Source organism: Pseudophryne corroboree, chromosome 10 (genome assembly GCF_028390025.1).
Source record: "Pseudophryne corroboree isolate aPseCor3 chromosome 10, aPseCor3.hap2, whole genome shotgun sequence".
NCBI lineage: Eukaryota > Metazoa > Chordata > Amphibia > Anura > Myobatrachidae > Pseudophryne > Pseudophryne corroboree.
This window is the reverse complement of record NC_086453.1, coordinates 260,426,107-260,444,787: the sequence shown is the minus strand read 5'-3', so window position 1 is coordinate 260,444,787 and position 18,681 is coordinate 260,426,107. Positions and strand designations below refer to the sequence as shown.

At 46.3% G+C, this 18,681-nt stretch overlaps 1 protein-coding gene across 1 annotated transcript in view; it reads left to right on the top strand.

Annotated features, from left to right (window-relative positions):
- The window catches only part of LOC134965289 (uncharacterized), a 213,637-nt gene extending 195,164 nt beyond the window's left edge, over window positions 1-18,473 (top strand). The window contains exon 9 of the mRNA XM_063941770.1: window positions 18,306-18,473. Coding sequence (XP_063797840.1) covers window positions 18,306-18,473 — 168 coding nt within the window. The remainder of the gene's footprint in view (window positions 1-18,305) is intronic.
- Window positions 18,474-18,681: the final 208 nt, after the last annotated feature.

Sequence of the window (18,681 nt, the reverse complement as noted above, 5' to 3'; positions counted from 1 at the left end):
TCCCCATGTTAACTGCAGGTAATTGGGTATTTAACTGCCCTTTGCTGCAAGGTGTTTGGTTTGATTATTGGGTTTGTGGATGAAGGTGTATACTTCACAATGCTTAATTACTGGCTAAGGGTGTGTGTGATATTTCTAGGGTCCACCTTTATGTGAGTTGTATTTATCTGGCAGTACTACCACCTTATATCCACATCCCTGCCTTTATATAGATAATTAATTAACTAGAATACCTCCAAGTTGTGAAAGAAACAACTGTACTGTAAATATACAAAAAGTAACTCCAAAAACAGAAACAAATATCATATATCCATAAATAGAATCTCTTGCTGTCTAGGGCACATATGTCAGTATTGTCTCATGGTTTGCAAGTGTTAAGTGATTAGTGTGGAAGTCAAATGTATTGCCAGCAATAGCGGTTCTTGCCATGGGCAAGCAGGCTTTTTGTCCAGGGCGCCGCTGTCCCCATGGTGCCGCTGTGGCAAGAGCCGCTACTGATCCCAGCTCCCCACTCCCCGGCTGCAGCAGGCGCCATCGGCTGTATGGGCGCCCGCTGCAGCCGGCTCCACTGACAGACACTAGAGGTCATAATTGACCTCTAGTGTCAGTGTAGCGCTGCCATGGGAGAGACATTATGACGTCTCTCCCATAGAGAGGAGCGGGCAGCCAGAGATGGAGGGCAGGTCAGCAGCAGTCTGGAAGCAGGAGCGGGGCTGGTAAGTATTGTGTAGTTTTTTTGTTTGTTTTTATTGTGTGTGTTGTAAGCAGCTACAGGGGTCACAAAAACTGGGGGCAAAACTACAGGGGGTACAACTACAGGGGCACTACTATTGGGGGCACAGCTACAGACAGGGGCGGATCCAGAAGAAAATGAAAGGGGGGGGCACCATGATAGGGAAACGGTATTAGTTATATTTACATGCACCTAAGGCACGCATGCTCCCAGATAAGGGGTGTGGTATCACAGGGGGCGTGGCCTCACAGAATAGGCCATCAGGTAATGATTGGCTGTAGGAGCGCATCCTGGTTTATTGCCAATGTTTCGTCCTGATGAAAAGGCTGATTGGACCTTGAAATGTTGGTCACCTGTTCCGTTAGTTATGGGAGCCTGGAAGGCACCCCAGCACAATATAATTATTAAAGTTTTTAGTTGGTGGTGGCAGGTGCAGCATACCCTGTTTTGGGCACTGCATTGAGACTCAGACTGCAGGACACGAACTGCCCATCTTTGATTAGCAGAAGCAGCCAGCTGGATCTCCAACAAGCAGCATAAGACATCTGCAGGAAAGCCCTGTCACAATCACACGGGCCGCCTTCTCAAAGCTGAGGCTGAGTTTGACTGCACCTAGCATGGTGGTAAAGGAAGTGGAGGAGGAAGCACTGGGATTATTGTGCGGTGCAGTGAGGGCTAATGAAGACTTCTGCGCCGTCATAAGTAACAGTCTTACTCGATGCTGGCATTTGAACTAGTGATGAGCGGGTTCGGTTCCTCGGAATCCGAACCCCCCCGAACTTCAGCCTTTTTACACGGATCCGAGGCAGACTCGGATCTTCCCGCCTTGCTCGGCTAACCCGAGCGCGCCCGAACGTCATCATCCCGCTGTCGAATTCTCGCGAGGCTCGTATTCTATCGCGAGACTCGGATTCTATATAAGGAGCCGCGCGTTGCTGCCATTTTCACACGTGCATTGAGATTCATAGGGAGAGGACGTGGCTGGCGTCCTCTCCATTTAGATTAGAAGAGAGAGAGTGAGAGTGAGACACTTGATTTACTGGAGCTTAGGAGTACTCAGAGAGTGCAGAGTTTACTAGTGACTGACCAGTGACCACCAGTGCAGTTTTTTTATTATATTATTATTTAATATAATCCGTTCTCTGCCTGAAAAAAAACGATACACAGTGACACAGTAACAGTATACCATATCTGTGCTCAGCCTCAGTGTGCTGCATCATCTATGTATATCTGACTGTGCTGAGTGCTCAGTGCTCACACAGCTTAATTGTGGGGGAGACTGGGGAGCAGTAGCAGGAGTACATATTATTTAACAGTGCACACTTTTGCTGCCAGAGTGCCACTGCCAGTGTGACTGACCAGTGACCACTGTCTGACCACCAGTATATTGTGATTGTCTGCCTGAAAAAGTTAAACACTCGTCGTGTGGTGTTTTTATTCTATAAACGCATTCTGCTGACAGTGTCCAGCAGGTCCGTCATTAATTATATAATATATACCTGTCCGGCTGCAGTAGTGATATATATATATTTTTTATATCATTATCATCCAGTCTATATTAGCAGCAGACGCAGTACGGTAGTCCACGGCTGTAGCTACCTCTGTGTCGGCAGTCGCTCGTCCATCCATAATTGTATACCACCTACCTGTGGTGTTTTTTTTTTTCTATCTTCTTTATGCTACTAGTAGCTTACTTTAGGAGTCTGCAGTGCTGCTGACAGTGTCCAGCAGGTCCGTCATTATATAATATATACCTGTCCGGCTGCAGTAGTGATATATATATATTTTTATATCATTATCATCCAGTCTAAATTAGCAGCAGACGCAGTACGGTAGTCCACGGCTGTAGCTACCTCTGTGTCGGCAGTCGCTCGTCCATCCATAATTGTATACCACCTACCTGTGGTGTTTTTTTTTTTCTATCTTCTTGATACTACTAGTAGCTTACTTTAGGAGTCTGCAGTGCTGCTGACAGTGTCCAGCAGGTCCGTCATTATATAATATATACCAGTCCGGCTGCAGTAGTGATATATATATATATTTTTTATATCATTATCATTCAGTCTATATTAGCAGAAGACGCAGTACGGTAGTCCACAGCTGTAGCTACCTCTGTGTCGACAGTCGCTCGTCCATCCATAATTGTATACCACCTACCTGTGGTGTTTTTTTTTTTTTTTCTATCTTCTTGATACTACTAGTAGCTTACTTTAGGAGTCTGCAGTGCTGCTGACAGTGTCCAGCAGGTCCGTCATTATATAATATATACCTGTCCGGCTGCAGTAGTGATATATATATATATTTTATATCATTATCATCCAGTCTATATTAGCAGCAGACGCAGTACGGTAGTCCACGGCTGTAGCTACCTCTGTGTCGGCAGTCGCTCGTCCATCCATAAGTATACTAGTATCCATCCATCTCCATTGTTTACCTGAGGTGCCTTTTAGTTGTGCCTATTAAAATATGGAGAACAAAAATGTTGAGGTTCCAAAAATAGGGAAAGATCAAGATCGACTTCCACCTCGTGCTGAAGCTGCTGCCACTAGTCATGGCCGAGACGATGAAATGCCAGCAACGTCGTCTGCCAAGGCCGATGCCCAATGTCATAGTACAGAGCATGTAAAATCCAAAACACCAAATATCAGTAAAAAAAGGACTCAAAAATCTAAAATAAAATTGTCAGAGGAGAAGCGTAAACTTGCCAATATGCCATTTACCACACGGAGCGGCAAGGAAAGGCTAAGGCCCTGGCCTATGTTCATGGCTAGTGGTTCAGCTTCACATGAGGATGGAAGCACTCAGCCTCTCGCTAGAAAAATGAAAAGACTCAAGCTGGCAAAAGCACAGCAAAGAACTGTGCGTTCTTCGAAATCACAAATCCACAAGGAGAGTCCAATTGTGTCGTTTGCGATGCCTGACCTTCCCAACACTGGACGTGAAGAGCATGCGCCTTCCACCATTTGCACGCCCCCTGCAAGTGCTGGAAGGAGCACCCGCAGTCCAGTTCCTGATAGTCAGATTTAAGATGTCAGTGTTGAAGTACACCAGGATGAGGAGGATATGGGTGTTGCTGGTGCTGGGGAGGAAATTGACCAGGAGGATTCTGATGGTGAGGTGGTTTGTTTAAGTCAGGCACCCGGGGAGACACCTGTTGTCCGTGGGAGGAATAGGGCCATTGACATGCCTGGTGAAAATACCAAAAAAAAATCAGCTCTTCGGTGTGGAAGTATTTCAACAGAAATGCGGACAACATTTGTCAAGCCGTGTGTTGCCTTTGTCAAGCTGTAATAAGTAGGGGTAAGGACGTTAACCACCTCGGAACATCCTCCCTTAAACGTCACCTGCAGCGCATTCATCATAAGTCAGTGACAAGTTCAAAAACTTTGGGCGACAGCGGAAGCAGTCCACTGACCAGTAAATCCCTTCCTCTTGTAACCAAGCTCACGCAAACCACCCCACCAACTCCCTCAGTGTCAATTTCCTCCTTCCCCAGGAATGCCAATAGTCCTGCGGGCCATGTCACTGCCACTGGCAATTCTGACGAGTCCTCTCCTGCCTGGGATTCCTCCGATGCATCCTTGCGTGTAACGCCTACTGCTGCTGGCGCTGCTGTTGTTGCTGCTGGGAGTCGATGGTCATCCCAGAGGGGAAGTCGTACTCGTAAGACCACTTTTACTACTTCCACCAAGCAATTGACTGTCCAACAGTCCTTTGCGAGGAAGATGAAATATCACAGCAGTCATCCTGCTGCAAAGCGGATAACTGAGGCCTTGGCATCCTGGGCGGTGAGAAACGTGGTTCCGGTATCCATCATTACTGCAGAGGCAACTAGAGACTTGTTGGAGGTACTGTGTCCCCGGTACCAAATACCATCTAGGTTCCATTTCTCTAGGCAGGCGATACCGAAAATGTACACAGACCTCAGAAAAAGACTCACCAGTGTCCTAAAAAATGCAGTTGTACCCAATGTCCACTTAACCACGGACATGTGGACAAGTGGAGCAGGGCAGGCTCAGGACTATATGACTGTGACAGCCCACTGGGTAGATGTATGGACTCCCGCCGCAAGAACAGCAGCGGCGGCACCAGTAGCAGCATCTCGCAAACGCCAACTCTTTCCTAGGCAGGCTACGCCTTGTATCACCGCTTTCCAGAATACGCACACAGCTAAAAACCTCTTACGACAACTGAGGAAGATCATCGCAGAATGGCTTACCCCAATTGGACTCTCCTGTGGATTTGTGGCATCGGACAACGCCAGCAATATTGTGTGTGCATTAAATATGGGCAAATTCCAGCACGACCCATGTTTTGCACATACCTTGAATTTGGTGGTGCAGAATTATTTAAAAAACGAGAGGGGCGTGCAAGAGATGCTGTCGGTGGCCAGAAGAATTGCGGGACACTTTCGGCGTACAGGCACCACGTACAGAAGACTGGAGCACCATCAAAAACGCCTGAACCTGCCCTGCCATCATCTGAAGCAAGAAGTGGTAACGAGGTGGAATTCAACCCTCTATATGCTTCAGAGGTTGGAGGAGCAGCAAAAGGCCATTCAAGCCTATACAACTGAGCACGATATAGGAGGTGGAATGCACCTGTCTCAAGCGCAGTGGAGAATGATTTCAACGTTGTGCAAGGTTCTGCAACCTTTTGAACTTGCCACACGTGAAGTCAGTTCAGACACTGCCAGCCTGAGTCAGGTCATTCCCCTCATCAGGCTTTTGCAGAAGAAGCTGGAGACATTGAAGGAGGAGCTAACACAGAGCGATTCCGCTAGGCATGTGGGACTTGTGGATGGAGCCCTTAATTCGCTTAACAAGGATTCACGGGTGGTCAATCTGTTGAAATCAGAGCACTACATTTTGTCCACCGTGCTCGATCCTAGATTTAAAACCTACCTTGGATCTCTCTTTCCGGCAGACACAAGTCTGCTGAGGTTCAAAGAACTGCTGGTGACAAAATTGTCAAGTCAAGCGGAACGCGACCTGTCAACATCTCCTCCTTCACTTTCTCCCGCAACTGGGGGTGCAAGGAAAAGGCTCAGAATTCCGAGCCCACCCGCTGGCGGTGATGCAGGGCAGTCTGGAGCGACTGCTGATGCTGACATCTGGTCCGGACTGAAGGACCTGACAACGATTACGGACATGTCGTCTACTGTCACTGCATATGATTCTCTCCCCATTGAAAGAATGGTGGAGGATTATATGAGTGACCGCATCCAAGTAGGCACGTCAGACAGTCCGTACTTATACTGGCAGGAAAAAGAGGCAATTTGGAGGCCCTTGCACAAACTGGCTTTATTCTACCTAAGTTGCCCTCCCACAAGTGTGTACTCCGAAAGAGTGTTTAGTGCCGCCGCTCACCTTGTCAGCAATCGGCGTACGAGGTTACATCCAGAAAATGTGGAGAAGATGATGTTCATTAAAATGAATTATAATCAATTCCTCCGTGGAGACATTGACCAGCAGCAATTGCCTCCACAAAGTACACAGGGAGCTGAGATGGTGGATTCCAGTGGGGACGAATTGATAATCTGTGAGGAGGGGGATGTACACGGTGATATATCGGAGGATGATGTTGAGGTGGACATCTTGCCTCTGTAGAGCCAGTTTGTGCAAGGAGAGATTAATTGCTTCTTTTTTGGTGGGGGTCCAAACCAACCCGTCATTTCAGTCACAGTCGTATGGCAGACCCTGTCACTGAAATGATGGGTTGGTTAAAGTGTGCATGTCCTGTTTATACAACATAAGGGTGGGTGGGAGGGCCCAAGGACAATTCCATCTTGCACCTCTTTTTTCTTTCATTTTTCTTTGCGTCATGTGCTGTTTGGGGGGTGTTTTTTGGAAGGGCCATCCTGCGTGACACTGCAGTGCCACTCCTAGATGGGCCAGGTGTTTGTGTCGGCCACTAGGGTCGCTTAGCTTACTCACACAGCTACCTCATTGCGCCTCTTTTTTTTCTTCTTTGCGTCATGTGCTGCTGTTTGGGGAGTGTTTTTTGGAAGGGCCATCCTGCGTGACACTGCAGTGCCACTCCTAGATGGGCCAGGTGTTTGTGTCGGCCACTAGGGTCGCTTAGCTTACTCACACAGCTACCTCATTGCGCCTCTTTTTTTCTTTGCGTCATGTGCTGTTTGGGGAGTGTTTTTTGGAAGGGCCATCCTGCGTGACACTGCAGTGCCACTCCTAGATGGGCCAGGTGTTTGTGTCGGCCACTAGGGTCGCTTAGCTTACTCACACAGCTACCTCATTGCGCCTCTTTTTTTTCTTCTTTGCGTCATGTGCTGCTGTTTGGGGAGTGTTTTTTGGAAGGGCCATCCTGCGTGACACTGCAGTGCCACTCCTAGATGGGCCAGGTGTTTGTGTCGGCCACTAGGGTCGCTTAGCTTACTCACACAGCTACCTCATTGCGCCTCTTTTTTTCTTTGCGTCATGTGCTGTTTGGGGAGTGTTTTTTGGAAGGGCCATCCTGCGTGACACTGCAGTGCCACTCCTAGATGGGCCAGGTGTTTGTGTCGGCCACTTGGGTCACTTAGCTTAGCCATCCAGCGACCTCGGTGCAAATTTTAGGACTAAAAATAATATTGTGAGGTGTGAGGTGTTCAGAATAGACTGAAAATGAGTGGAAATTATGGTTATTGAGGTTAATAATACTTTGGGATCAAAATGAACCCCAAATTCTATGATTTAAGCTGTTTAGGGTTTTTTGAAAAAAACACCCGAATCCAAAACACACCCGAATCCGACAAAAAAAATTCGGTGAGGTTTTGCCAAAACGCGTTCGAACCCAAAACACGGCCGCGGAACCGAACCCAAAACCAAAACACAAAACCCGAAAAATTTCCGGTGCTCATCACTAATTTGAACCCCGCGACTGGGCTGGACTCTGGCCGGTTGGCAGTGGGGGAGGTAGGTTGCGGTGTGAGCTCTCCACTGGTAACCACACAGACTTGCTGTTAGAGGCGCGGCAGTTCCTAGTGCCTGCCGGCTCTTTTATCAAATCTGACTGTCAGAAATAGCAGTAGTGTTGCTACTGTTCTCTTTTTGAAAAAAAGAAGTCAGAAACGACAAGGGGGGCACAAGCCCAAGTGCCCCCCTTGGATCCGCCTATGGCTACAGGGGGCACAGCTACAGGGGGCACTACTATTGGGGGCACAACTACTGGAGCACAGCTACAGAGGTTACAACTACTGGGAGCAAATCTACTGGGGGCAAATATACTGGGGCAAATCTACTGCAGGCACAACTACTGGGGGCACAGCTAGAGGGCACTGCTACAGGGGGCACAGCTGCTGGGTGCACAGCTACAAGGGGCAAATCTACTGGGGGCACAGCTACAGGGGGCACAGTTACAGGGGGAACAACTACTGGGAGCACAGCTACAGGGGGCACAACTACTGGGGTCACAACTACAGGGGGCACAGGTACAGGGGGGCACAGGTACAGGGGGATAACTGTGGCTGTGCCCCTATTTTTGTAGCTCTATTTTACCAGGGGGGAGGCACCACTGAAAACTTTCGCCCTGGGTGCCAAAAGGTCTAGAACCGGCCCTGATTGCATCCAGCAGTGTTACATGTTATACTGCAACTAAACACCAAAAAAGAAAGAGGAAAAACCAGAGCTTCATGAACAGAAGAGGTATTAGTATTAGTATACATCTGCAGCAGTCAAAGGAGAGAATATTGCCAATCTCACAGGAATCCAAAGTAACAAAAATTGCTGAAATGCTGTATACTTAATTCAGACTACGTGGTATAGTAAATACACAATTATTGGGCTAAATACAAGTAAAATGAAATTGATATATACATAAGTGGGATGCAGTCAATTTGCCAGCTGTCGGGATCCAGCCAGGATACAGACGCCGGAATCCTGACGGCAGGGGAAATGCCGGTGGTCAGAAACCCGACCACAGCCCTGTATTCCCATACGGGTGGTGGTCCACACCACCACCTAAGGGAGAATATAATAGTTTGGGGAACAGCGCTCGCCACTTGGCCTGAAGCGTGGTGAGCAGACTCATTGTGCTCGCCGCCAGCATTCCAGCTGTCGGGATTCCACCGGTGGTCTCCTGACCGCCGGGATCCAGACCACCAGTATTGCATACTGAACCCACATAAGTAAAGGAGTGCTTTCACAGTTGGATAGAAGTGTATAAAGTTCAGTCCAGTCTGACTTAGGAAAAAGGAAGCAATAAAGGCAACAGTGTAGTAGCATATAAATCCTGTGATCACAGTGGGCAGTTAGTAATAACCTAGCTGTTAGACTGTTACAAGGTTATTTAGCAGTTAGCAGTTAGAAGTGACATCAGTTTCTTGATAAATGTAATCAGGTGGAATAGATGGAGGTAAAAAATATACAGTACTGTATTAAATGACTTTGGGGGTCATTCCTACTTGGTCGCTCAGTTGCTTTTTTTTTGCAGCGCAGCGATCAGATAGTCACCGCCTATGGGGGAGTGTATTTTCACTTTGCAAGTGTGCGAACGCTTTTGCAGCCGAGCGGTACAAAAAAAAATTGTGCAGTTTCTAAGTAGCTCTGTACTTACTCAGCCTCTGCGATCACTTCAGTCTTTTTGGTCCCGGAAATTGACGTCAGACACCCGCCCAGGAAATGCTTGGACATGCCTGCGTTTTTCCAAACACTCCCAGAAAACGGTCAGTTGACACCCATAAACGCCCTCTTCCTGTCAATCTCCTTGCGTTTGGCTGTTCAAATGGATTCTTCGTTAAATCCATCGCCCAGCACCGATCCTCTTTGTACCCGTACAACGCGCCTGCGCATTGTGGTGCATACACATGTGCAGTTTTGCTAGGTTTTGACCTGATCGCAGCGCAGCAAAACATAGCTATTGTGCGATCAGGTCCTCTTTATACGGAGCTTAACATTCCCAGTTGATGTCCACAATAAGGTTGCTGGGGTGCTGCCAGTGGCAGTCACAATAGCCTCTAACAAAGTGGCTCCTGGAATTGAAAAGCCTGCTTCCAGCTTTATATCAAAAGCCGTGACCACCTAAGTGCCAGCAGTTTGAAGGGCTCTCAGTGGTCCACTGGATGGATTACTCCTGTATCCAAATAGGAACCTTACACGAGGTGTTGATGGACTGACCAAACTTGGAGTTCCATGTTTTATTTGAAGATGGTCATTAGTTGCACCAGCGTGAATGGCAGACACAATAGGGAGAAGCGCTGCGGCCTGAATATCCACAGGATAACTGCACAATAAATCACATTTGTGAGTGTGCAGAGCAGCTGAAGCTCCATCAGCCCCATTAATAATCCAGCCCTGTTTCAGAGGCAAATGCAGGATTTACTGGGGGGTATATATATATATATATATATATATACACTGCTCAAAAAAAAATGGAACACTTAAACAACACAATGTAACTCCAAGTCAATCACACTTCTGTGAAATCAAACTGTCCACTTAGGATGCAACACTGATTGACAATCAATTTCACATGCTGTTGTGCAAATGGAATAGACAACAGGTGGAAAGTATAGGCAATTAGCAAGACACCCCCAATAAAGGAGTTGTTCTGCAGATGGTGACCACAGACCACTTCTCAGCTCCTATGCTTTCTGGCTGATGTTTTGGTCACTTTTGAAAGCTGGCGGTGCTTTCACTCTAGTGGTAGCATGAGACGGAGTCTACAACCCACACAAGTGGCTCAGGAAGTGCAGCTCATCCAGGATGGCACATCAATGCGAGCTGTGGCAAGAAGGTTTGCTGTGTCTGTCAGCGTAGTGTCCAGAGCATGGAGGTGCTACCAGGAGACAGGCCAGTACATCAGGAGACATGGAGGAGGCCGTAGGAGGGCAACAACCCAGCAGCAGGACCGCTACCCCCGCCTTTGTGCAAGGAGGAACAGGAGGAGCACTGCCAGAGCCCTGCAAAATGACCTCCGGCAAGCCACAAATGTGGATGTGTCTACTCAAACAATCAGAAACAGACTCCATGAGGGTGGTATGAGGGCCCGACGTCCACAGGTGGGGGTTGTGCTTACAGCCCAACACCGTGCAGGACGTTTGGCATTTGCCAGAGAACACCAAGATTGGCAAATTCGCCACTGGTGCCCTGTGCTCTTCACAGATGAAAGCAGGTTCTCACTGAGCACATGTGACAGATGTGACAGAGTCTGGAGACACCAAGGAGAACGTTCTGCTGCCTGCAACATCCTCCAGCATGACCGGTTTGGCAGTGGGTCAGTAATGGTGTGGGGTGGCATTTCTTTGGGGGGCAACACAGACCTCCATGTGTTCACCAGAGGTAGCCTGACTGCCATTAGGTACCGAGATGAGATCCTCAGACCCCTTGTGAGACCATATGCTGGTGCGGTTGGCCCTGGCTTCCTCCTAATGCAAAACAATGCTAGACCTCATGTGGCTGGAGTGTGTCAGCAGTTCCTGCAAGACGAAGGCATTGATGCTATGGACTGGCCCGCCCATTCCCCAGACCTGAATCCAATTGAGCACATCTGGGACATCATGTCTCGCTCCATCCCAAAATGCCACATTGCACTACAGACTGTCCAGGAGTTGGCGGATGCTTTAGTCCAGGTCTGGGAGGAGATCCCTCAGGAGACAATCCGACACCTCATCAGGAGCATGCCCAGGCATTGTAGGGAGGTCATACAGGCACGTGGAGGCCACACACACTACTGAGCCTCATTTTAACTTGTTTTAAGGACATTACATCAAAGTTGGATCAGCCTGTAGTGTGTTTTTCCACTTTAATTCTGAGTGTGACTCCAAATCCAGACCTCCATGGGTTAATACATTTGATTTCCATTGATAATTTTTGTGTGATTTTGTTGTCAGCACATTCAACTATGTAAAGAACAAATTATTTAATAAGAATATTTCATACATTCAGATCTAGGATGTGTTGTTTAAGTGTTCCCTTTATTTTTTTGAGCAGTGTATATATATATATATATATATATATATATATATCTCGAGGCAAAACCTCAGGATCCCGCTGCCACGTGTATATATATCACACACACAAACACACACACACACATACACAGTACATTGCACATTCTGTAAAGTGTATGAAGCACAAAGGGTAAGCAGATGCAATTGTTTTATATATAAAATTACAAACACATACTCTGGGTATGGCTGGGAGGAAGAGGCAGGTAGCCGAATCAATAGAGAATGTGAGTAGCAGCCAATGGATGCGTCATGACCTGCTGTGCTGAGCATTCAAAGCTGCGCCCACGCACCTCCAAACATTCTGTGTATAGAGTTCTGCCGACGAATGCTCCATGTAGCAGCAGCTAAGATTGCGATTGCACTTTGTATTGAGACAAGACACTGCTGTCTCCATCTCAGAAAAAAGAATTTGGTTGATCATGGGGGATTTCTGGGTACACAGAATTAGAGATGAGCGGGTTCGGTTTCTCTGAAACCGAACCAGCACGAACTTCATGTTTTTTTCACGGGTCCGAGCAGACTCGGATCCTCCCGCCTTGCTCGGTTAACCCGAGCGCGCCCGAACGTCATCATGACGCTGTCGGATTCTCGCGAGACTCGGATTCTATATAAGGAGCCGCGCGTCGCCGCCATTTTCACACGTGCATTGAGATTGATAGGGAGAGGACGTGGCTGGCGTCCTCTCCATTAGAAATTAGATTAGAAGAGAGAGAGAGATTGTGCAGAGTCAGACAGAGTTTACCACAGTGACCAGTGCAGTTGTTGTTAGTTAACTTTTATTTATTTTAATATAATATATCCGTTCTCTGCTATATCCGTTCTCTGCCTGAAAAAAAACGATACACAGCAGCAGCCAGTCACACAGTGTGACTCAGTCTGTGTGCACTCAGCTCAGCCCAGTGTGCTGCACATCAATGTATAAAAGGCAAAGCTTATAATAATTGTGGGGGAGACTGGGGAGCACTGCAGGTTGTTATAGCAGGAGCCCCCAGGAGTACATAATATTATATTAATTTAAAATTAAACAGTGCACACTTTTGCTGCAGGAGTGCCACTGCCAGTGTGACTAGTGGTGACCAGTGCCTGACCACCAGTATAGTAGTATATTGTTGTATGTATTGTATACTATCTCTTTATCAACCAGTCTATATTAGCAGCAGACACAGTACAGTGCGGTAGTTCACGGCTGTGGCTACCTCTGTGTCGGCAGTCGGAACTCGGCAGGCAGTCCGTCCATCCATAATTGTATTACAATATATACCACCTAACCGTGGTATTTTTTTTTTCTTTCTTTATACCGTCGTCATAGTGTCATACTAGTTGTTACGAGTATACTACTATCTCTTTATCAACCAGTGTACAGTGCGGTAGTTCACGGCTGTGGCTACCTCTGTGTCGGCAGTCGGCAGGCAGTCCGTCCATCCATAATTGTATTATTATTATAATATATACCACCTAACCGTGGTTTTTTTTTCATTCTTTATACCGTCGTCATAGTGTCATACTAGTTGTTACGAGTATACTACTATCTCTTTATCAACCAGTGTACAGTGCGGTAGTTCACGGCTGTGGCTACCTCTGTGTCGGCAGTCGGCAGGCAGTCCGTCCATCCATAATTGTATTATTATTATAATATATACCACCTAACTGTGGTATTTTTTTTTCTTTCTTTATACCGTCGTCATAGTGTCATACTAGTTGTTACGAGTATACTACTATCTCTTTATCAACCAGTGTACAGTGCGGTAGTTCACGGCTGTGGCTACCTCTGTGTCGGCAGTCGGCAGGCAGTCCGTCCATCCATAATTGTATTATTATTATAATATATACCACCTAACCGTGGTTTTTTTTTCATTCTTTATACCGTCGTCATAGTGTCATACTAGTTGTTACGAGTATACTACTATCTCTTTATCAACCAGTGTACAGTGCGGTAGTTCACGGCTGTGGCTACCTCTGTGTCGGCAGTCGGCAGGCAGTCCGTCCATCCATAATTGTATTATTATTATAATATATACCACCTAACCGTGGTTTTTTTTTCATTCTTTATACCGTCGTCATAGTGTCATACTAGTTGTTACGAGTATACTACTATCTCTTTATCAACCAGTGTACAGTGCGGTAGTTCACGGCTGTGGCTACCTCTGTGTCGGCAGTCGGCAGGCCGTCCGTCCATCCATAATTGTATTATTATTATAATATATACCACCTAACCGTGGTTTTTTTTTCATTCTTTATACCGTCGTCATAGTGTCATACTAGTTGTTACGAGTATACTACTATCTCTTTATCAACCAGTGTACAGTGCGGTAGTTCACGGCTGTGGCTACCTCTGTGTCGGCAGTCGGCAGGCAGTCCGTCCATCCATAATTGTATTATTATTATTATAATATATACCACCTAACTGTGGTATTTTTTTTTCTTTCTTTATACCGTCGTCATAGTGTCATACTAGTTGTTACGAGTATACTACTATCTCTTTATCAACCAGTGTACAGTGCGGTAGTTCACGGCTGTGGCTACCTCTGTGTCGGCAGTCGGCAGGCAGTCCGTCCATCCATAATTGTATTATTATTATAATATATACCACCTAACCGTGGTTTTTTTTTCATTCTTTATACCGTCGTCATAGTGTCATACTAGTTGTTACGAGTATACTACTATCTCTTTATCAACCAGTGTACAGTGCGGTAGTTCACGGCTGTGGCTACCTCTGTGTCGGCAGTCGGCAGGCAGTCCGTCCATCCATAATTGTATTATTATTATAATATATACCACCTAACCGTGGTTTTTTTTTCATTCTTTATACCGTCGTCATAGTGTCATACTAGTTGTTACGAGTATACTACTATCTCTTTATCAACCAGTGTACAGTGCGGTAGTTCACGGCTGTGGCTACCTCTGTGTCGGAACTCGGCAGGCAGTCCGTCCATCCATAATTGTATTATATACCACCTAACCGTGGTTTTTTTATACCACCTAACCGTGGCAGTCCGTCCATAATTGTATACTAGTATCCAATCCATCCATCTCCATTGTTTACCTGAGGTGCCTTTTAGTTCTGCCTATAAAATATGGAGAACAAAAAAGTTGAGGTTCCAAAATTAGGGAAAGATCAAGATCCACTTCCACCTCGTGCTGAAGCTGCTGCCACTAGTCATGGCCGAGACGATGAAATGCCAGCAACGTCGTCTGCCAAGGCCGATGCCCAATGTCATAGTACAGAGCATGTCAAATCCAAAACACCAAATATCAGAAAAAAAAGGACTCCAAAACCTAAAATAAAATTGTCGGAGGAGAAGCGTAAACTTGCCAATATGCCATTTACCACACGGAGTGGCAAGGAACGGCTGAGGCCCTGGCCTATGTTCATGGCTAGTGGTTCAGCTTCACATGAGGATGGAAGCACTCAGCCTCTCGCTAGAAAAATGAAAAGACTCAAGCTGGCAAAAGCAGCACAGCAAAGAACTGTGCATTCTTCGAAATCCCAAATCCGAATTCCGAGCCCACCCGCTGGCGGTGATGCAGGGCAGTCTGGAGCGACTGCTGATGCTGACATCTGGTCCGGACTGAAGGACCTGACAACCATTACGGACATGTCGTCTACTGTCACTGCATATGATTCTCTCACCATTGATAGAATGGTGGAGGATTATATGAGTGACCGCATCCAAGTAGGCACGTCACACAGTCCGTACTTATACTGGCAGGAAAAAGAGGCAATTTGGAGGCCCTTGCACAAACTGGCTTTATTCTACCTAAGTTGCCCTCCCACAAGTGTGTACTCCGAAAGAGTGTTTAGTGCCGCCGCTCACCTTGTCAGCAATCGGCGTACGAGGTTACATCCAGAAAATGTGGAGAAGATGATGTTCATTAAAATGAATTATAATCAATTCCTCCGCGGAGACATTGACCAGCAGCAATTGCCTCCACAAAGTACACAGGGAGCTGACATGGTGGATTCCAGTGGGGACGAATTGATAATCTGTGAGGAGGGGGATGTACACGGTGATATATCGGAGGATGATGATGAGGTGGACATCTTGCCTCTGTAGAGCCAGTTTGTGCAAGGAGAGATTAATTGCTTCTTTTTTGGTGGGGGTCCAAACCAACCCGTCATTTCAGTCACAGTCGTGTGGCAGACCCTGTCACTGAAATGATGGGTTGGTTAAAGTGTGCATGTCCTGTTTTGTTTATACAACATAAGGGTGGGTGGGAAGGGCCCAAGGACAATTCCATCTTGCACCTCTTTTTTCTTTTATTTTTCTTTGCGTCATGTGCTGTTTGGGGAGGGTTTTTTGGAAGGGACATCCTGCGTGACACTGCAGTGCCACTCCTAGATGGGCCAGGTGTTTGTGTCGGCCACTAGGGTCGCTAATCTTACTCACACAGCTACCTCATTGCGCCTCTTTTTTTCTTTGCGTCATGTGCTGTTTGGGGAGGGTTTTTTGGAAGGGACATCCTGCGTGACACTGCAGTGCCACTCCTAGATGGGCCCGGTGTTTGTGTCGGCCACTAGGGTCGCTTATCTTTCTCACACAGTCAGCTACCTCATTGCGCCTCTTTTTTTCTTTGCGTCATGTGCTGTTTGGGGAGGGTTTTTTGGAAGGGACATCCTGCGTGACACTGCAGTGCCACTCCTAGATGGGCCAGGTGTTTGTGTCGGCCACTAGGGTCGCTAATCTTACTCACACAGCTACCTCATTGCGCCTCTTTTTTTCTTTGCGTCATGTGCTGTTTGGGGAGGGTTTTTTGGAAGGGACATCCTGCGTGACACTGCAGTGCCACTCCTAGATGGGCCCGGTGTTTGTGTCGGCCACTAGGGTCGCTTATCTTTCTCACACAGTCAGCTACCTCATTGCGCCTCTTTTTTTCTTTGCGTCATGTGCTGTTTGGGGAGGGTTTTTTGGAAGGGACATCCTGCGTGACACTGCAGTGCCACTCCTAGATGGGCCCGGTGTTTGTGTCGGCCACTAGGGTCGCTTATCTTTCTCACACAGTCAGCTACCTCATTGCGCCTCTTTTTTTCTTTGCGTCATGTGCTGTTTGGGGAGGGTTTTTTGGAAGGGACATCCTGCGTGACACTGCAGTGCCACTCCTAGATGGGCCAGGTGTTTGTGTCGGCCACTAGGGTCGCTAATCTTACTCACACAGCTACCTCATTGCGCCTCTTTTTTTCTTTGCGTCATGTGCTGTTTGGGGAGGGTTTTTTGGAAGGGACATCCTGCGTGACACTGCAGTGCCACTCCTAGATGGGCCCGGTGTTTGTGTCGGCCACTAGGGTCGCTGAGCTTAGTCATCCAGCGACCTCGGTGCAAATTTTAGGACTAAAAATAATATTGTGAGGTGTAAGGTGTTCAGAATAGACTGAAAATGAGTGTTAATTATGGTTATTGAGGTTAATAATACTATGGGATCAAAATGACCCCCAAATTCAATGTTTTAAGATGTTTTTTAGGGTTTTTTGAAAAAACCACCCGAATCCAAAACACACCCGAATCCGACAAAAAAAATTCGGTGAGGTTTTGCCAAAACGCGGTCGAACCCAAAACACGGCCGCGGAACCGAACCCAAAACCAAAACACAAAACCCGAAAAATTTCAGGCGCTCATCTCTACACAGAATCCCCCTCCCTGTGTGCACCACTGGGTTTGGGGAGTGCAGTTTCTCTCCACCCCCACACTAAAGCAGGGAGAGAGGGCTGACTGACTGCTGCCACAGTCTAGCAAACAGCAGCATCACAGCAGCAGTCAGCCCTCTCTCCCTGCCTCAATTGCAGCTGCAGATTACAGGGCCCGAGTAACATGTACACTTTATACACATAACCTGAAGGAATTTTATACATTATTAATAATTTTCTGCGTTACACAGTCATTGAGCCATCAGTAAGCATTGCAGAGGTGTCTCTATCTCAGAAGGCATTTAAAACATTTTGGATATTGGAATTGCGGCTAAGGGAGAGCAAACTGTAAACTATTTTGGTCCATTGTATCTTTGCTGCTTCCTGCAGGCATCAAAAATTGGTCTTGCATGACTCACATGGGTTCTGCATCTGTGAAATATGATATAGATAATACAGTATTTGCACACATGGGCCCAAATGTAATAACCTGTGAGTTGCAGGCAGGCACCTGATGTTAGCAATTTAGCCGCTAGACTTATGGCAATTTTTTTTTAATGCAAAACCAGGTTGGTATTTTATTGTAAATTACTTTGTCACTTACAGTAATATGGGATTAAATTAAACTTTTACAAATAAATTACCAGGTATGAATAACACCTCTTAAATAAATGATCCACAGGCCCATTCATTCAACATTAGTTTAAACTAAACGAAAAACAAAACTGGAAATGTTGTTCTATAAACATTCATCTGTTACAATATAAGGAAAGATGCAATTGTGGTAACATTTCCGTAGTACCCGGCATATTACAATAATATAGACTGCTGTTGCAAAATAATATTGACAAACTCCTTGGCTTTTGCCTCTAGTCTAGACATAAATGTTTTGTATCAGAAATAAATAAATTGCTTGAAAAAGTGAGACAAACTTTAGTTCAACATTTTGAAGAAAAGCAATGTCATTTTGTATTACAGTGAACCCTTTTTTTTTTCTTGTTTAGCTTTATGCAGTTCGAGGCCTTACTGCTATCCTTAGAAAGAATATTGCCTCAGCACTTGGAACTAAGGTTGGTTCTGATGGTCTTCTGCAACCTCTTGTTAACACTGTTAATACGGCTGTAAATGACGTTAAAGACCTTGGGGTATATTTACTAAGGTCCCGATTTTGACCGAGATGCCGTTTTTTCTTCAAAGTGTCATCTCGGTAATTTACTAAGCAAAAATCTCGGCAGTGATGAGGGCATTCGTAATATTTTGGAAGTCCTAGGAAAAAATCACGAATCAATACACCATCGGTCAAATACGCCTGCAATTTGCTAGAAATCGGTCATTTACTAAAAAGTGCAAAACACAAACACTGCCGACAATAGCCAAACA